This window comes from Pelodiscus sinensis, chromosome 7 (assembly GCF_052426305.1).
Source record: "Pelodiscus sinensis isolate ZL-2025 chromosome 7, ASM5242630v1, whole genome shotgun sequence".
Classification (NCBI taxonomy): Eukaryota; Metazoa; Chordata; order Testudines; family Trionychidae; genus Pelodiscus; species Pelodiscus sinensis.
Genome location: NC_143058.1, coordinates 57683948 through 57703677, shown reverse-complemented (window position 1 = coordinate 57703677; position 19730 = coordinate 57683948). Strand labels below are relative to the sequence as shown.

The 19730-nt window shown below is 42.5% G+C and overlaps 1 protein-coding gene across 6 annotated transcripts in view; it reads right to left on the bottom strand.

Annotated features, from left to right (window-relative positions):
- Positions 1-19614, bottom strand: part of ICA1L (islet cell autoantigen 1 like) — an 87677-nt gene extending 68063 nt beyond the window's left edge. For 2 of the 6 annotated variants that reach the window (XR_012905258.2, XM_075933841.2), the window contains exons 1-6: positions 18410-19614; positions 14593-14624; positions 13117-13155; positions 8314-8479; positions 5113-5185; positions 2759-2882 (exon numbers count right to left, since the gene is read on the bottom strand). Coding sequence is in view for 5 of the 6 variants with exons in the window: in XM_075933841.2 (XP_075789956.2) it covers positions 2759-2882; positions 5113-5185; positions 8314-8479; positions 13117-13133 (380 nt within the window). In the remaining variant the exon portion in view is untranslated. Of the gene's footprint in view, positions 1-2758; positions 2883-5112; positions 5186-8313; positions 8480-13116; positions 13156-14592; positions 14625-18409 lie in introns of those variants that run through there. The other 4 variants (XM_075933842.2, XM_075933843.2, XM_075933844.2 and 1 more) reach the window with 4 other exon arrangements.
- Between the last annotated feature and the right edge of the window lie 116 nt (positions 19615-19730).

The following is a 19730-nucleotide window of genomic DNA, read 5'->3' as shown; positions in this document are numbered from 1 at the left end:
GAGAGTACTGCTGCCAAAAAGTTCTGATTAGAAGTGCAGAGGTGCCAAGACAACTACAGTGGAGCTCCCACAGGGACACTCCCTGAATAAGAATCTTTAATTTTTGTATGTAGTCTTTATGTTTAATATATACCAACACACATATTATAGTTCTCACCTTAGCAGGAGGCAATAAAAGTAATATTTGGTAAGGAAGTAATATCTAACTAGACGTTTTGATGCTTTTTGGTGGTCCAATATAAATATTTTGTCAAACAGTAAGGTTTTAAAAAATCTATCACAAAGTACTATATGTTTAAAAATTATAGTAGGACGTGATTATCATTAATCAAATTCCAACATTTTACTAGCACTGCACATGTATGCACAAAAGAACAGAGTGAAATTTTGGATCAACATACTAAAAATGTGTTGAAAAATTATCTACACCAATGCACAAGAGAGTTATCATTGAGGCAGAATTAATGAGGCACTTTGCATTATTCTATACCATCTTTGAAAGGCAGAAGCCTTACCTTACAGCACTGCCTGGCAAATAATTATTCATTTTTGGAAATTAACTTTATCATTTCGTTATTTAAAAACCCGAGGATATTCCAAGGAAGAAAAATTAAAATTGAAGACCATGATCCTGATTACTTTTCTGAATGCAATGTTAAATGTAAATATTCCTGAGTATAAAGTTAAGCACCTGCACAAGTGTTTGCAGTATTAGGACGTAAGGTGAAGTACTAAAAAAGTAACTAACTTTGCCCCACATTCATATGACTTACGATTGTCTTCTACAATTACATGCTATATTTCTGAACATAGATGAAAATTTTCCAATTAATATTTGTTTCTTGAAAAATATCAACTTGCAAAAAGCAAAATATTCTGCAGATTTGAAAAGAGATTCACCAGGGCCTTCCAGGCTCTACTAAACTTTCAAAGGAAATTAGCCAAAGCTTTCTGGGCTTTCAAGAGTGGTTTTTTTGTTTTGTTTTGTTTTTTGCAGCCCAAAGTTTCAAGGCTAATTTCCAAGGCTCCTAGATTCTTCCCTGAGATGAAGGCAGTCATGGAACAGTGGAGACCAGAGCTTTCAGGCTCCCTTGACAGTCTCAGAAGCATATTTCATTTAAAAAAACCCAGAATATTCCAGAATTTGATTTCTGTAAGAAATTGAGGTTTTTGTTTGTCTCAATTTGAGCAGATACCCTCCTCTTTCCCCCAAAACCTCAAGCATTTTTGTTGTATTGTTTTTCCAGAGGTGAAATTCACTTACTTGGTCAGCTATATTTATTTCTACAGGTCCCCCGTTTCATGTATTGTGCAAACTGAATGATAAATAGTGACTGAGGCAGAGTTAGGCAGTCAATGAGAGGTGCTGGTGCCAAACCGTTTGTGACTACCATTCACTTTACACTTCTGTAACTGAGGCATTTAAGGTGTGATGTTAGCAAATTTAACACATTTTAAAATCTACTATATATAAGGGACACTGCCTTTAACCTGTACTAAATTGGCCAAGTTAAACCTGGAGGAAGCCTAGGCTTCAAATGGACCAGCTGAGCATGTGCTAAAGGCAGTTTGTGTTGTCCACACTACACAAACTTGTCCACCTTATTTAGTCCTAATTGGATTTACTGAATTTGCAAATGAACTTGTATCCCTTTTTAATCTGTTTGTGAAGGGATTTTTTTATTTTTTTGTAGAAGGATGGCTACTTTAGTATCTTGTTATTTATGACTACTCACTGAATGCCTCAGGAAGTCAAAGTGTTCTCCTTCAGTTTTATGTATGTTACCTTTCTTAATGTCTAATTTGTGTCCATTTATCCTTTGGCGCAGACACTGTCTGGTTTGACCAATATACACAGTAAAGTGGCATTGCTGGCACATGAATACATATCATGTTAGTGGATGTGCAGATGTGGCTTATGTGTTCAGGCCTTGTGATGGTGTCACTTGTTTAGATGTGTGCAATTCATTTGCAAATTCAGTACAGTCCAATTAGAACTGAATAAGGATGTAGATTGGTTATCTCACTATTTATTTAGGGCATAAGTTTTTATGGGAAAACTCACTTCATAAGACAAATTGGAGTGGAAAATATAGATGCAGGGATACATATATAAGAAAACTAACATGATATGTTATCATGTACCAGCAATGCCACTTTGCCATGTATATTAGTCAAACCAGACAGTGTCTGCGACAAAGGATAAATGGACACAAATTAGACATTAAGAAAGGCAATTTCTCCTCTCTTGGTATTCAGAACAGCATGGCATTGGTATTCACAACAGCTTGATATTTCTCAACAGCTGCTGTGAGTGAGCCATATTAACCCTGACTGAATTGGCATCATTAACACTGGTCCTATACTTGATAAGTAACTTCCTTCTTTTCTTATATATGTACCCCTGCATCTATATTTCCCACTCCAATTTATCTGATGAAGTGAGTTTTCCCATAAAAACTTATGCCCTAAAAAATCTGTTAGTTTCTAAGGTGACACCTTAGTTTTTATTTTATTTTATTTGAAGATACTGATTAACACAGCTATTCCTCTGACACTTACTGTTGGTACTTCTTGATAATTTGTATTTCCTCTATATATTTCTTTTATTATAGTCTATTTGTTTTACATAAAATTGTAATTGCTTTCCATGTATCTAACCTGAGAATCTTAAAGCACCAAACAGGTGCCTTATTCCATGTACGTATATTTGGTGCTATTGATATTTGAAGGAAGACTATATAAAATAATTGAAAACCTTTGCTGAGCTGAAGAACAAAGGATCTTTCCAGTGGCTTCCATCATTTTGCCAGCTTCAGAAGTATCTTGCTCTCCTTGAACTTTTAAAAGGAGGCCTAGCTCATTTTCTTCCTCAGACATAACTATAAAGGGAAATAATTGCAAAAAATATAAATACACAAATTAACAATTCCCATATATTTAATTATACCAAAAATAGTCACCAGAGGGTGGGAAAACAAGCACTTTATTGTTTAGAGTGATAGAATACATAAAAAGATATTTAGATTTTTACAACATTTACAATTGGATATGGTATGTTTTGGGAGAAAGAAGGAAAAGAAGGAATACATTTTAAAGTAAAACATCCAAATGTCTAAATCAGACTTTTTAGACACTTTTTTTCATGTGGGATAATTGAACATTTGAGGCTCTATCTTTGGTAGGGGGGAGATGGATAAATATAGAGGCAGTACTACACAAAAGACTTAGGAGCATGAAACTTTATTATCTTGTTATTTATGGTAATTTATTACTACATTTAAAATGCTTTTAATCAAACTCTGATTCATAAAGAATGCATGTTAAGCAATGATTCTTGTCAGCTAATAATCTAAAGGTTACTTTGTTACTTGTACTATTTATAAAACTTTATAGAGATATTACTGTGCCATAATTTATGATGGGAAAACTCTAGTTTTATTTAAAATCCTTTTCTTTCATAAACAGGGAGGAGCTTTTTTGAAAATATAGGGAAACTAAAATTAAGTTTTATATAAACCATAAATTACTGTTCACAGTTTCTAATAGAATCACAGAACACTAGAACTGGAAGGGACCTTGAAAGGTCATCGTGTCCAGTCCCCTGCCCTCACGGCAGGACCAAGCACTGTCCAGATAATCCCTGACAGGTGTCTGTCTAACCTGCTCTTAAATATCTCCATTAATGGAGATTCCACAACCCCCTAGGCAATGTATTCCAGTGTTTAACCACTCTGACAGGCAGGAAGTTTTTTCTGATGTCTAACCTAAACCTCCCTTGCTGCAATTTAAGCCTATTTCTTCTTGTTCTAGTCTCAGAGGCCAAGGAGAACAAATTTTCTCCCTCCTCCTCCTAACACCGTTTTGGATACTTGAAAACTGCTATCATGTCTCTTCCCTCTGTCTTCACTTTTCTAAATTAAACTAGACCAGTTCTTTCAATCTTCCTTCATAGCTCATGTTTTCTTAACCTTTAATCATTTTTGTTGCTCTTCTCTGGACCTTCTCCAATTTCTCCACATCTTTCTTGAAATGTGGTGCCCAGAACTGGACACAATACTCCATCTGAGGCCTAATCAGCGCAGAGTAGAGTGGAAGAATGACTTCTTGTGTCTTGCTCACAACAGTTCTATTAATGCAGCCCTGAATCATGTTTGCTTTTTTTGCAGCAGTGTCACACTGTTGACTCATGTATAATTTTTGTCATCCACTATGACCCCTAAATCCCTTTCAGCAGTACTCCTTCCCAGACAGTCACTTCCCATTCTGTATGTGCGAAACTGATTGTTCCTTCCTAGGTAGAATACTTTCATTTGTCCTTACTACTTCATCCTATTTACCTCAGACCATTTCTCTAGTTTATCCAGATCATTTTGAATTTTGACCCTATCCTCCAAAGCAGTTGCAACCCCTCCCAGCATGGTATCATCTGGAAACTTAATAATTCTATTCTCTGTGCCATCATCAAAATCACTGATGAAGACACTGAACAGAACTGGCCTCAAAACAGACCCCTGTGGAACCCCACTTGTTATGCCCTTCTAGCATGATTGTGAACCATTAATAACTACTCTCTGAGAATGGTTATCCAGCCAGTTATGCACCCACCACATAGTAGTCTCATCTGGGTTGTATTTCCCTAGTTATTGATAAGAAGGTCATGCCAGACGGGTTAAATGCCTTACTAAAGTCTAAGTATTCACGTCCACCATTTCTCCCTTATCCACAAGACTTGTTATCTTATCAAAGAAAACTATCAGATTGGTCTGACAATAGTTGTAATGGCTTCCTTCTTCAGTTCACTGATAGTCTCAAAAATTAGGGCCACTAGAACTAATTGAATTAGCCATATAATGGCTTCATTTTCTGCCAGTAGTAGAAATGTTGGTAGTATTAATGTATTCTATCAAGAAATCCCAAATCTTGGTCTCACATCTTACACTAAAATAGTGACGTTCTCCAGAAATTAAAAATAGTTTCAAATATGCCAATGAGTTATTTTAAGTTAAACAGTTATCTGGTTTTAACAATAGATTTAAATTCAAAATATTTTTTAAAAAACAAACAGTGATGGCTCTTAAACCAAATTAAAATCCATATGTCATTGCATACCATTGAGTCTCTCTTGGTATTTCTTAATAGTCTTTAGAAGATCTGTACAGCTTGCCTGAATAAAGTGAAAAACCTTGGAAAAGAAGAGTTAGTATATAAAACTATGGAAATAGTAATGTTAATATAGATAAGAACATAATACAAAACTTCCATTGTTAACTATTCTTCAAGGCAGAATCCAGGCCTGTTGCCCCAGGATCCAGTGATTCAAAAAGGTCGGACGGAGATGATGGCTGGAGCCCCAGACCCTTTAAATCACTGTTGGAGTGCTGAGGGTTGGCTGCCCCCGGCCCTAACCCAAGGACCATTCCTTCCAGGAGCATGGAGCCCCCTCAACACACACACAACTTGCTATGGGGCCTGTGGAGGCTGTTGGCTCCCCTGGACGAATCTATAAACCAAATTCAGCTGTAGTATAAGAAGACACAATGAAGTCAAAGGGAGTTGCACATACTGAATTAGACCTGTGAACAAACTTACCTAATGTATTCAGGATCAGAGGTGAAAGTAAATGGGTGCTTCCCAGTGCACAATTCCTGCAACAGCGAGCTGCACTCTGGCAAGAGCCAATGGGCACACCGCTGTGCAGGAAGCAGGCCCACAATTTAAAGGGGTTGGCTGGGGGTGCGCTGTAAGGGAGGCACAAACAGCTGGTAGCAGCTCCCATCTGGCCATAGTGCCTGGTCCTGCTCCTGCCATATGGTGGAGCAAAAAATTGGCCCTTGTCTAGCTGTGGCTCTGGCTACAACAGCCCAGACCCAATTATGCGGCAGGTCCCACAGTCTGTCCCCCATGTGGCCCGGCCCCAACTTTGCTCCTGCCACAGGATTGGGGCATGGTATCAGCGACAGCCATGCCCCAGCCTCAGTCCTGGGGCAGGCCCCCTGGTCTGGCCCCCATCTGGCTGCAACCCGACTCCTGTCATAGCAGACCAGACCAGCCTCATACCTGCCAAAGGGTGGGGCATGGAATTGGCCCCTGTTCGGCCATAGTTGCAGCGGCGTGGCTCTGACCCTGACCTTGGGGAAGGCCCTGCAATCAGCTCCCCATCTGCCACAGTGGCCCATTAAGTTAACTTAGTTCCCACACACTCTCCCCCCACACACCTCAAGCCCCTGCCTCCTGCACACACCAATCCACGGTCTTGAGTCCCTCATATATACCAGTTCTGACTCCTGCACTCTCACACATCTCCAACCCCAACCCTCTGCCCTGAACCACCCCCTTGCACTCCATCCCACGCTAAAATTTCTTACAGGTACTGTTGTATCGCAATCTCCCCCTGCCCTTATGTCCCCCTCACAAGAGGGCATGGGTTGTGATAGTAGAGTACCAGTAAAAAATGTAAGTTACTTTCACCCCTGTTCAGGATATACACACCCAAGAAATTAAGACTACTTTTGCAAGGTAAGTCTGCATTTTGAGCTGGAAATGAAATTTTCACCTCAAGGAGATGTATCTTGATTAGCTCTGCACAAGTTACCATGTAGCCACAGGAAAGGGAGGGACTGGTCACAACACATATGTGCATACTGTCTCAGACAAGTATGTACTTAGGCAATAAAGTATGGATTTCATGGCTATTTTCATGTTGTGACTATATGGGGCCCTACTTGTCAAAAACCAAAGCATCTGCAACTAATACCACTACTGATTACTAAACTATCATCCATATTTTCTTTGTAGTCACCACACATTTTCCTGTGCAGGACTCATTAAGCAGATGCAGGGCCATGCTACCCCACAGCTTAGAGGGAACCTTAGTAGTAGAATAACAAGCACATTCAACAGCTATTTAACACCTGCTGAGTCAGTCATTGAATCTTCCTTTGATGCTATTGAGGCTTGGAGCTTGTAAACAGCTTTGTCAGCAAGGAATAGACTGGGTCCCTTAGAATCACTATTGACATTTCAACTTCCCCAAAGTTTGCCACTTTCTCAACAGTCTTGTATTCTTGAAGATGTGAGGATCATTCACCTTCCCTGATTAGCCAACATTAACTTCAGTGAAGTGTCTCCAATGCTTGAGTAACTGTAAAGAAGTAGCCCTTTCTGTTGATGAATCCTATAGCAAGGTGTGTTGGTGCCAGAAAAAGCAGCTTGAATGCCATCAATTACCCCAGAACAATTCAGAAACTTCACTGCTATTAATTCATCCACTATGTACTCAATGTTGCAGATAACCAGAGTCCTGCATAGCAGGAGACAATTAATGGCCCTACACATTTGTATGACAACACCCCCACTGTGGATTTTCCAACTCCAAAATGGTTTCCCAATGACTTTTAGCAATCCAATGTTTCAGGCTCCGAAAATGTGACCACAATTCACTTCTCCATTGTCAAGGCAACTCTCATTATGGCTCGAGGGTTGAGGTGAAATCAGAAGACAGATCCAGATATGTGGCCTTTCACATCCAAAAATGATGCAGCCATTGCTCTTTTTCCCAAGCCTGAATTATGATGTGATGTCACCATTCAGTGCTCAGTTCATGAACCTAAAAGCAATGCTCCATTGTCTGTAGCTGCTCAATGAACACCATGAATAGAGCCCTGCAAATCTGTGGGTATCTGTATCCATGGATGTGGATGCAGATATCAGCAGCTCATTTTTGTGGATACAGATAGTGATGAAAATACAACATTTTGTATCTGAGCTGGGCTCTGTCCCATCAACAACCTTGAACTATTATCTGACAAGTCCCTTTGAAAAATGTCCAAGAAGAAATTGTCACCCCCCATATTGCTGCAAAATTTTCTAGCTGTCTGAAAATACAGGAGAATCATGTGTCCTGTTTTTGCAACATTCATGAGAGAGCACTATGGGCTCCATGCTTCTGTCAGAGATGGTGGGTACCAAAAAGTGCTGCACAAGTTAAATTATGGGATGGAGAAAGTTGGATTTTGGGAACCTGACCCTTAGCTCCCAGAGATTCCTGGGCAAGTCATTTCTATCCCACCACACATTTCAGAATGTTCCCAAAAGCATTGTGCCAAACAGCAGCATGAGGCACACTAAGCTATCTACCCAATGCACCATACTGTATATCAACACAATATGCCTACTGAATACGCACAGTACTGACACAAGCAACCAAGTATGCATGCACATGAGCAATACACAAACTTTGATGGCTATACAGCAATATAACTTGCATCAAAGTGTGTAGTATAGACATGGTCACATAATCATAATTTGTACCTCTAGTTTGGCATCCAGTTCTGCATCAGATGCAATTACATGCTCATCTTCTTTCTTTCCTGTGACTTTGATTAGGGCTTGCTTTGTCTTCCAGTATTTCTTCTGTATTCTACTGACTACAGACTGATCTTCTGACTGATAGTGTCCATACATATCCATGGAATGACTATGAGAAAGAGATAAGTAAACAGATCAAAGAATTTTTTCAACAATTTACTAAATCTTCAGAAAAGCAAGAAATTAATAAGATATTATCATTGGAAAACAGTTCAATCAGTGCTGACACAGTACTTTCTGAAAGTCCTTTGAAATATATTTGTGTATTATGTTTAGTCCCAGAGCACCCACAGTTAGGCTTATGATGAATGCCCCAATAACAAAGTCAAAGGAACATAACTTGATGTAAATTTTGTATCTTTCAGATGCTCCAAAATCATGCCCATTCACATCTCATGTGAACACCTGACAATATTGGTTGACATTCACTAGAGTAGTGTTTCTGTTTGGGAAAGCCACTAGTGGCCCATGCCACTTTGTTTACTTAAAGAGTCCAAAGCCCTGGAACCTTGCGGCTCCCATTGACTCCAGTTCGCCATTTCGAGCCAAGAGAAACTGCGGGAGGTGGCAGCCTAGGCCATGCCACTTTCTGTGGCTCCCCTTGGCTAGAAACATCAGACCAGAGCCACTCTCCCTTAGGCTAATTTAAGAAAAGTTAACATGAGGATAGATAACCTGATTAACTCTATAGTAAAGACATATCCTTAGACCAAAATAATCCCAGCTAGCAACTGAAGCAATTTGGATCCTCTTATTAAAACAATGTAACACTCATTCTGTTTTGACAGAGACAGGAGAAAGACATTTGAATGCTTAATTTCCATTCTTCAAAAAAGGGGTGTCCATCACATAGGTACTGATGGACACCCCCTTTTGAAGAATGGAAATTAAGCATTCAAATTTCTTATTGTTGGTGTTCTGGGACTAGAGAAACCCACAGGAAAAAATGGTAGGTGCTCATCAGCTCCCCACCCGACCAGTGCTTCTTCCTTCTTCCCAGCACCTCCTGCCAACCAGTCTGTTGTTCTGTGGCATGCAGGTGGTGCTTGCAGGAAGGACGGAGGTAGGGCGGGCAGGGCTTGCTTGGCAAGGTGGAGAAAGGGTGGAGTGGGGATAGGCTGTGGGGAACAGCAGGGCTCAAGCACCCCCTAACACATTTGAAAGTCGGCGCCTCTAGTTAATCATACATTTTTATTCTCCGCAGTAGCACAGAAGTAATTGTACAGCAGTGCAATGGGGATAGTGTAACAGATGGGCCACCCACTCTACAGGTCATCAAATTACGTACTCCAAGGCTATAACTAATTGCATATTGTACATAAACCCAAGATAGTGTATTTATATAAACGCTTAAATGAAATGGCATAGTAAATCATAAATGTATACTATTGATGTCTCAGTTCCTGTTTTGTTTTAAAAAAAATGATCAGATTGGCAGGAACGTCCTTGCAAAGAACAGAAATTAAATAGTGAACACCAAATGATCGCTCTTTGTCAGCTATTTCTACCTCTTGGCTTGTTTAAATATTTATGTGACAGAGGCCCTATCATCTTAAACCATATCTAGAACATGACAGGATATATAGGGAACACTAACTAGACTGGGACCAAAAGAAAGCTATAATATAAAAATATAGAATAGTTCGTAGAATAGTCCCAGATATCTTACAACTATTTAGATATGTGGACAGTTTACTTTACTGTTTATAACTGATAACAACAACAAATGCTAAATATATGATATATATATAATGAAATATTAAAGCACATAGATGGTCCTAGAGGATATGGGCTACACACAACCATCTGTCTTTGCTATATCATTTTCAGTATATTTATCTTAAAGAATAGAGTCTAAATAGCTTCACAACTTTAAGATCCTGTCAGATATTATGTTAGAAGAAACAGTCAGTTATTTGAAACCTTCAATTCTAGAAGCCTTGTAAAATGATGCCAGACACAACAGCTCCATTTGATACATCCAAGCTTGATTTAGAAACCAGATCAGATGTGCTTTGTGTTGTAGTTAGCACTACTGGATACTACGGTTCTTGAGGCCTGAACCTGCAGGTTATTAGATGAAGCTGATTTGGAACTGTTCTATAATTTATGAATACTGCATGTTGATCTGGTTATTGGGATATTTATGTATATTGATTTAGATTTAATAGGATGAGAAAAACAAAGAGTGGCTCAAAATCAGTCACTTCTCAGCAAACATTTGAGAGTTAAACAATCATGTGCAAACAGGAAAAAGAAATGTGGCATGTTTAAATAGGACTCCTCTTTCAAGAGAAGAGAGACAGAGGTGTTTTGGAACCAGACTGAGATAAAGAGGCTTACTGAATATGTTGGAAGAAGTTTGGTCTGCCTAGTTTACCATCGGGTGACAATAAGACATTAGATAACACAGACATGTGTAGACTATTTTAAAGTTTGTTTTCTCTAACTGCATTGTTCCTACTGTTAAAATAAACAATACTTATTTTAAGATAATAGTTTTATCACTGTATACCATACTCAGAATAGTGATAGAAATGTAGCCGTGTTAGTATGGTGTAGCTGGTCTGGCCCACGAAAGCTCATCACCTAATTAACCATCTTGTTAGTCTTTAAAGTGCTACATAGTCCTGTTTTTTGTTCCATTACTCAGAGACTCCCAAAGAGAAGAACTGCAGTTATTTGAACTCAGTTGGTCCTACAGTAAATACACAGGGTATTGTAGCCAATAACTTGGCCTATTTATGAGAGGTTTGTGGAATTCCAGCCCAGCACTGATTGGATACTTGAAAGCATGCACTCAGAGAGACTGGAAAGGAGACATAAGTGCCTAGGAACTATGGTACTGAGCATTGCTGTTTTTCAAATGAAGTTCATAAAGACCTCATTAGGGCTATCACTACCAAAAAGTAACTTACTTTTATTAAAGACCCTATATTGCAAACTGTTCTGTGCAATTTCCTATCCGTTTCAGCAAAACTCCACATCAGCACATCTGCAAAAATCTGCTTACAGGATTAGGACTTGAAACCCCAATCCTGCAAACGGTTATGTATATGATTAACATTTCATAACTTTCAATGGGACCATTCATGTGTTTGTATGTTTGCAAGACTGGGATCTAACTAGGTAGGCAGTATATTCAGCCATATACAACAGACAAATTCCTAGAGAGAGAAACATGGGAAAAATGATCTCCTTCAAGAACACAAATGCAGTATGTTAAAATAAACATTTTTAAAAAAGGGACTATCAAAGCTAAGGCTGACACACTAGAACAGATTTGTGCCCATGGAACCCAGGCTGTAAATTCTAAGTCTACCCGAAAGTTGTAAGTCTACCCGAAAGTTGCTTCCTGCAATAGGTGTTGACCCTGTCCTTATCAGCAAGACAAATTTCTTCAATACTAGTTGAGAAGGGATCAAGAGGGGTCACTGGTCACAGCTCTTCTATACCCTATGGACACAACCTAGGAAAACTTCCATACAGATGACTGTTTAAACAAGAGAAAGGTGACTGGATATCAGATAGGGATGTAAAAATTCATTAAAAAATGTAACTGTAACTGCTAAAAATCCTAGTGGTTACATGCACTGTGGGCTCTGCAGTATAAAGCTTGTACATAAGCTTTACACTGCAGAGCCTGCAGTGAAGCTGGCTCCACAGGAGTGGGGCCAGCAGCCAGTGCTCGCTGGGAGCCAGCTCATAAACTGGCTCCCAGCAGGCACTGGTTCCTGGTGGCCAGCCCTGCTCCCGGAGAGCTGTCTTCGCTGTGGGCTCTTATACTGCAGAGCCCACAGCAAAGCCTCCCTGGAAGCCAGCGTGTAACAGTAACAGAAACCAATAAGCTGATGCTCATCGATTAACTGTTTAAATGGTTACTATTTACATCCCTAATACTAGAGGAGAGGCATTCTGGAACACCAGATAAGATGGGAAAGAGTCAGTATTTGTGCTATAGTCAAAACTGGTCTTTACATTTTTTGTAAAAAACGAACTTGAAAACCACTACTGGAAGCAATTTTGTAGCCTGTATTAATCTAAGGTAATGGGAGAAACACCTTTAAAAATATGTAATTTTCAAGTCTGTTACATTTGGCTCAAAAACTTTGTGAAGCATTTCTCTTTTCACATGGCTGTGCTACGCAGAACACTTTTCAGGTCATTTCTTATCAATTACTTCAAGATCAGGGAACACTCACATGGTGAGAGAGGGAGTCACGAACAAAACATATTCAATGCATAAGACAGGAGATAAAGGGTACATCTCGACTGCACTGCTCTTTCAGGACACTGGAAATATCCCAAAATAGCAACGCTGTGCCTTTAAAAGTACCTGTTATTTCCCAAAATAGTGGGCGTGCTATTTCTGCTTCCCTGTAATCCTTTTTCCACGAGGGTTAAGGGATTTGTCAGAATAGTGCCTTATTTTGAAATTTTGTGCTGTGTAGACTCGGAATTTAGACTTGGAATAAGCTAAGCAATTTGTGTAGCGCAAATTGCGTAGCTTATTTTGACAGAAGGGTGATGTCAAGATGCACCCAAAGAGGGATAATAGGAAAAGAAATTACTCCAATGAAACATTTTTAAAAGATTTTGTTTCTTATAACATTAGTGCAGCCTTTTCACAGCCTCTTTTCCACTGGAAAGATAATGCCAATTTTTTTTTTACAGGCTCTCTTTTTTTCAGCAATATTTTTCTTTTGGGTATTCTATATTGCTATAAACACCACACTCTTGACTCACCTAGAATGGTTATCCATTCTGCTGTAGTTCTTGTTACACCTATGGAAATATCATACCAAAACATTTTTCTCTTCTTTCCATTTCCATCACATCATTCCAGAAAAAACATATTTAGTATCCAGAAGGAACCAGAACCAAAAGCAAAAAAAGCAATAAAACCAAATTTCTTATATTTTGGGCAGGATGCCATCATCAGGGGCAGGGAGAGAAGGGACTTGACCTAGAACAATATTTCTAAAGAAAGCGACAAAAACCTCACACTTAACTAAAGTTGCTGAGAACTTACAGAAAATCAAGCTTCAGGATTGTGGATGTAAGAAATCAAAACCAGAGTTGGAAATTTTCCTGATAAATATATTTTGGCTTTTTTTAGAAATGACAATTCGTCAAAACCAATACTGTTCACAGGAAAGGTTCATTTTCAGTAAACTTCTCAGCTCAAAGTAAATTTCAAATTCTCTAAATGGAATATTTCAACATTTTCTAAATCAGAAAGGTCTGTTTCAAAATGTAAGTTAATTTATATAAAAGAAAGGGGAAAAAAGATAAAAATGAAACATTTCAATTCACCCAATCTGAATTTTTTTATTATTGATTCACAGATATTTGAAATTTTGATGTTTGTCCCAATTTGAAATGGGAAATATTTTAAAACCTCAAATTATTTTGATTTGGAACATTTGTTTCCTACACAGCTGTAATGAAAACAAAACCTACTTTTTCAATCCATGAAACAGCACCAAGCATTAGTATCCATTTCCCATGCCTTATCTTTTGCATTTGGGAGTGATTCTTGTCAACCATTTTAAAGAGAGCAATGTGCTCTCTTATTTCCTACTAAGATGAGTTTGTTACGCCTAACCAAACATCTACTGAAAAAACTTAAGTTCTGATGTGCAACCTGATCCAGTTGGACCTCACCAGAATCTAAATGAGGGCTGTGTATGCTAAGCCCAGGCCTCTGACTCAGATTTGAGCCCAAGACCCCTTCAATCCACACTTACATCAGTCTGACATGGAGCCTATTTCTGGACCCTTGTCCAATCATACCTCTGAGAAGCATTCTTCTGAGCAATGTCCACTCACTCCTTGGACGCCTTTGAGGAGCAGCTGATGCTGTTAGGGTGTCCCTCTCTGAATTCATGCTGCTTTACCTGTGACTTCACTCCTGCTCCTGTTTTTTTCATTTGTTGTCTCCGGTACTTAGGTAATGCCCAGGTCTAGTTGTTCCTCCCCCTCAATTGAGAGGAAGGGTCTTTAGTTTTGGATGGGGATAGGCTTTAAATAGCACAAATCAATCTGGGTCATAGGACACTTACAGGGGCCTGAGTCAGAGCCCAACTCACAGAGTAACTCAGACCCAAGCTCTGCATTCTGCAGAGTGGATGCAGGTCAAGCTGATGACCTGAGCCAGAAAGGCTGTGTAGCGTAGTCTGGACATGTTAATATGACTATGTAGGTAGGTATCTATCTCACCTTTTGGATTACAGTGTTGTTCCCGCAATTCTCTAGGAAACAAAAAATAAGGCATCATGATGCCCAGCCAAGGGTGGATGTGGGACCCAGAGTGACACCCCTCCACCCCATGTCTTACCCCTGCCCTGCCTCCTCCTGCCCCTGCTCCACCTCCACCCCCACTCTATTCATTCTCTCAAACCCCCACCACTGCATCACATAGATACCTTATTTCTCCTTCTATGCCCAGAAATCAAATTCATAGGACACAGAAGTCTGTAGAGATAGTGTACCAACTTTCCCACCTTCTGTCTCTCTAACTGTGACTAACCACCACAGATGGTAGTATAAAAGAGAGAATTCAATGCTCCTAGGCTGCAATTAACATCACTTTCCTCAAAAGGTGTTATGGCATGTTATTCCTCTTCTAATTCCAAAATCCTTATGGAAAGATAGAAATGGATTCATAACACAGGACTAGGAGACATTTTGCTTCTGATGTAGGCTTTAACAGAGTTCCTCTGTGGCCTTGGGCAAATCACTGAACCTCTGTGCCCCAGTTTTCTTACCTATGAAATGGGGATAATGTTTCAAGAGCTAATTTGTCTATATGGAGAAAACTGAAAAGGCTGAGCTTGTCTTCTCTTTTACTTTGACCTGCTTCCTTTCTGTCCCAAACCTAGGGTTTCTCTTTGCCCTTAAAAAAATTACAGCAAACAAACTTAATTTAATTAACATAGTGGTCACCAACCAGTAGATCGGGATCTACTGGTGGATCTTGGAGCCTTTGACAGGTGATCTTGACTGGTTTGGCCAGGAGGCTGTCAAATGCAGCTCTTCAGCTGCCCCTCCCCCCACTGCTGCATAGCTCCTGCCCTTTGCCTTGGAGCTGTCTTTCTCTCCCACCTGAATTCTACCTCCACAGAACAAGGGGTGGGAAGCACAACAGGGTTTGGGATGAAGAGAGTTTGCTGGCTGCTTTTGAGAGTGGTGCAGGGCCAGGGCAGAGGTGAGCCTGCCTTTAGCACCACTGTACTACCACACAGGAGCCACCTGTGGTAAGCAGGGTGTAGCTAGATCTGGAGCCTGCATCCTGAATCGCTGTCACGGTCATGTACCCTCCTGCACCCCAAGCCCCTGTCCTAGCCCTGAGCGCTCCTAGACCCAACCTCCCTTACAGAGCCTTACCCTGAACCCCCTCCTACACTAGGGTTGCCAGGTGCCTGGTTTTCTACTGGACAGTCCAGTTTTTGGGCCCTTTGTCCAGTAAAAAAAATCCAGAAAATACCAGACATGTGCAATGTCCGGTATTTCCTGGTTTTCCAGCTGGGCACCTGACGGAAGCTTGGTAGGGGCAGGGGCAGGGGCAGGGGGAGTGACTGGGAGGTGGGGCACGATTGGCGCTGGGAGCCCTGGTCACGTGTGAGGAGGAGGAGCAGGGGTAGCCCGGTCCATGCTCCTGCGCGCTGGTCAAGCGCGTGGTGGAGCTGCAGCCAGACTGACTCGTGTGGGACAGAAGCGCCCTGGGATCTGCACAGCCTGGGTCAGTCCTGCACCCTCCTAGCCATCCGGTTCGTTGATTCTCCCCGACTTCTCCTCCCGGTCTTCCCCAGCCAGTCCCTCCCGTCGCCAGCTCTGCCTCCCGCTGGCCAGTTCCTGCTCCGGATCTTCCCCGGCCAGCCCCGCTGCACCCTCTGCCAGCCCTTCTTCTGGTGGCCAGTTCTCCCATCCTCCTCCTCCTCCTGAGCTCTCCCGGACAGCTCCGCCCCCGCAAACCATGCCCCCCCGGGATATCCCGCAGCCAGCCCTGTTCCGCCTGCCCCCTCCCCACTGACCAGCTATGCCTCCTGTCAGCCCCCCCATCTCTTCCAGCCAGCCCCATTGCCCGCCATTAGCTGTTTCCTGGGGCTCCCCCCCCCTTCTCCCGGCCAGCACCACTCTCCTCCCAGCAGGTCCCTCCTGCCCCTCCCCCCATGAAGCGTGTCCGGTATTTTTTTATGACTACCTGGTAACCCTATCCTACCCCAGGCTCAGCTCAGAGCCCTTCTCACACACCAAATCCCTTTGCCCAAGACCAAAGCCTGCACCCCAACCCTCTGCCCCTGCCTGATGAAAGGGAGAGGGAATGGGGGAGGGAGGATGGAGTGAGCAGGGACAGGGACTTGGAGAAGGGGCACGAAGGAGGTGAGACAAAGGTATTTGGGTTTGAGGTAGATCCCGGATTGCACTTACATTCAAAAAATGGTCTCATCCTTTAAAAGGTTGGAGACCACTGCATTAACAGGATGCCTTGCCAAAACACTTCCACTAATTATGATTTTTTTTTTTTTTTTTTTTGAGGCAAGCCTTAGAAATCCCACTCAGAGTAGTCTAAAAGCTTATTTGGGCAATTTTGCCTCTGAGCTAGACTAATTAGGTTGTAAAGTAGTATTTCTTAAACTTTTTAAGACCAAGGAACAGCAAACAATTTTTTTTTAGGATGAACACCAAGGATTTTTTGTTAAGAAAAAAAAAGGTCAGGGGGGAAGTTATTGAGCAAAATAAAAAAAAGGGAGGGGGGGGAGGTAGCCTGTCCCTTTAAGGATGGCTATTTTGTTCTCAGCAGCACACCTCTGACTGCTTCACGGCACACCAGTGTTCCATGGAACACAGTTTAAGAAACACTGTTGTAAAGTCTGGAGGACAGGGACTGTCTACACCAGTGATCTTCAACCTTTTTAAGCAGATCACTTTTTTAATTTAAGTGCAATCCAGGATCCACCTCAAACCCAAACACTCTTGCCCCACCTCCTTCCCACCCCTTCTCCAAGGATCCTCTCCTGCTCACTCCATCCTCTCTCCCTCCCCTTTACTCACTTTTATCAGGCTGGGGGTAGAAGGCTGGAGTGCGAAAGAGGAGGATGTGGACACTGATCTTGGGCTAAAGGATTTGGAGTGTGGGAGGGGTTCTCAGCTGAGCCTGGGGCAGGAAGTTGATGTGCAGGATGGATGCAGGGTGAGGCTCAGGGAGAGAGTTTGGGTGCAAGGGGACTCAGGGCTAGGGTACGGGCTTGAGATGCACAATGGGTTCAGAACTGGGGCCAGAGTTTGGAATGCAGGCTCCAGCTGGGCACCATTTACCACAGATGACTTCCAGTGAGGGGCGAGGCTGTGTGTATGTGTGAGGGGCACTGAGATGACGCACTGGGTGGGGGAAGGAGCAGTGAAGGGCCACGTGTGGTGGCAGTGGAGGGAAGGGGCAGTGAGGGGCCAGTCTGTGTGGGAGAAGGGGTGGTGAGGGGCCGTGCTGTGGAGGAGAGGAGCAGTAAGGGGCAGTGCTGTGTGTGGCAGAGAGGAGCAGTGAGAGGTCATGCTGTGTGTGGGGGAGGCAGTTTGAGGGAGGAGCAGTGTGGGGCCGTGCTGTGTGTGGGGGAGGCAGTGCTGGGGGAGGAGCAGTGAGGGGCCGTGCTGTGTGTGGGGGAGGCAGTGCTGGGGGGAGCAGTGAGGGGCCGTGCTGTGTGTGGGGGAGACAGTGCTGGGGGAGGAGCAGTGAGGGGCCGCGCTGTGTGTGGGGGAGGCAGTGCTGGGGGAGGAGCAGTGAGGGGCCGTGCTGTGGTGGGGGAGGCAGGGCCGGGGGGGAGAGCAGTGCTGTGTGTGGGGGAGACAGTGCTGGGGGGAGAGCAGTGAGGGGCCGCGCTGTGGTGGGGGAGGCAGGGCCGGGGGGGAGGGGCCGCGCTGTGGTGGGGGAGGCCGTGCGGGGGGAGGGGCCGCGCTGTGCGGGACGCGGTTAGGTTCATGGTGGGGTGCGGAGCCGCCTCTATGCCTCCAGCCCGGCGCTGGGCCCCGGACGCTCACTCACCCCGTGCGGGTTGCAGGGGCTGGTGACAGGATGTCCCGGGGCGATTCCCGCGGCCGTTGGCCGCACCGCGCCGTGGGGAGCCGCTGCCCTGAGCCTGCCGCGGCGCGAGCCAAGTAGCAACTGTCGCCGCGGCCGGGGGTCAGGCGCGCGGAAGCGCTGTGCTCCCGCCAGCCCCGCTGGGCTCCCCTTTCCCTCGCGGTGCGTGCACCCCTGCTTCGTCCGGCCTTGCTGTTGGCAGGGTCTCGTCTAGCGGCCACAGGGGCTGCTCTCCGGGCAAGAAGAGCTCTGCCCTTTGATACTTTCCCGCTACCACTGGACACAGCCTTGCTTAGTAGTGTCAAGCAGCCACAAGGGCGGGGAAAGACGAGCGAAAAGAAATCTTGTGGAGAATGCTGTTCTCCTAGCCTTCGACAAAAATCAGCCAGAGCTAAAGCTGTCCAAATACAAAGAAAAACAAGCAAAGCAAATTGGAGGAAAAATTAAACAGAAAACTTACATATTGCTATACACCAAAAACTAAGGAGGCAGCCTCTTGTCTTAAAAGACGACTTTAAAACAGTGCCCTGTACCATATAATATTATTTGATTTTAAGAGATGGTTTCTGCTAGCAAACCTTTGCTAATTGCTTAAAGTTTTCAATGCAACTGAATGGAATAAGGAACATCAAAAACAACTGAAAATTTGCCAGTTAATTTAGAGATTGACCTCAGTTTTGATTCTTAGAGCAAGACAGATGAAAAAATAGTGAACTATACAAGTCGGTCCTCACAGCAGTAAAACAGTCTAATTTGTCTGATCAAGAATTCTTCCTAAACAGTAAGCAGCTGGGATCACCAAATTCCTCTTATAACAAAACAATGAAAGGATTCAGGTGTGCCAGGAAAAATGGGATGCACTGGAATAGGCTTGCTTCTCATAAAACCAAACAGAAAAGAGACAGAACCACTAAATCAAGTACAGTCCTCAAAATCGACATATTTCAGCAAATGTTGAAAGACTGAAATTGAACCAAGATGAGCCAGAAAAATAGAATGAATCTAGAATAGGATTGCTTCTCAGGATTGCTTCTGTAAACCTTACAGAAAAGAGATAAAACTGAGAAATTTGGGGTAGTGTTCTGTTTTGGCACAGCTTGCTTATAGTATGAAAATTAGAAGAAAATGTTATTGGAAATCAAATTAACTATAGCCCTTTTTTGTTAAAACATAGCAAATAAGAGTTTATAAAGATGAAGAAAAATTACACAATGGAATTCCCATTTTAAAAAATTTCTAGAAAAGAAATGGAAACATTTTAACAATCCCTTTAAGAAATCTGAAA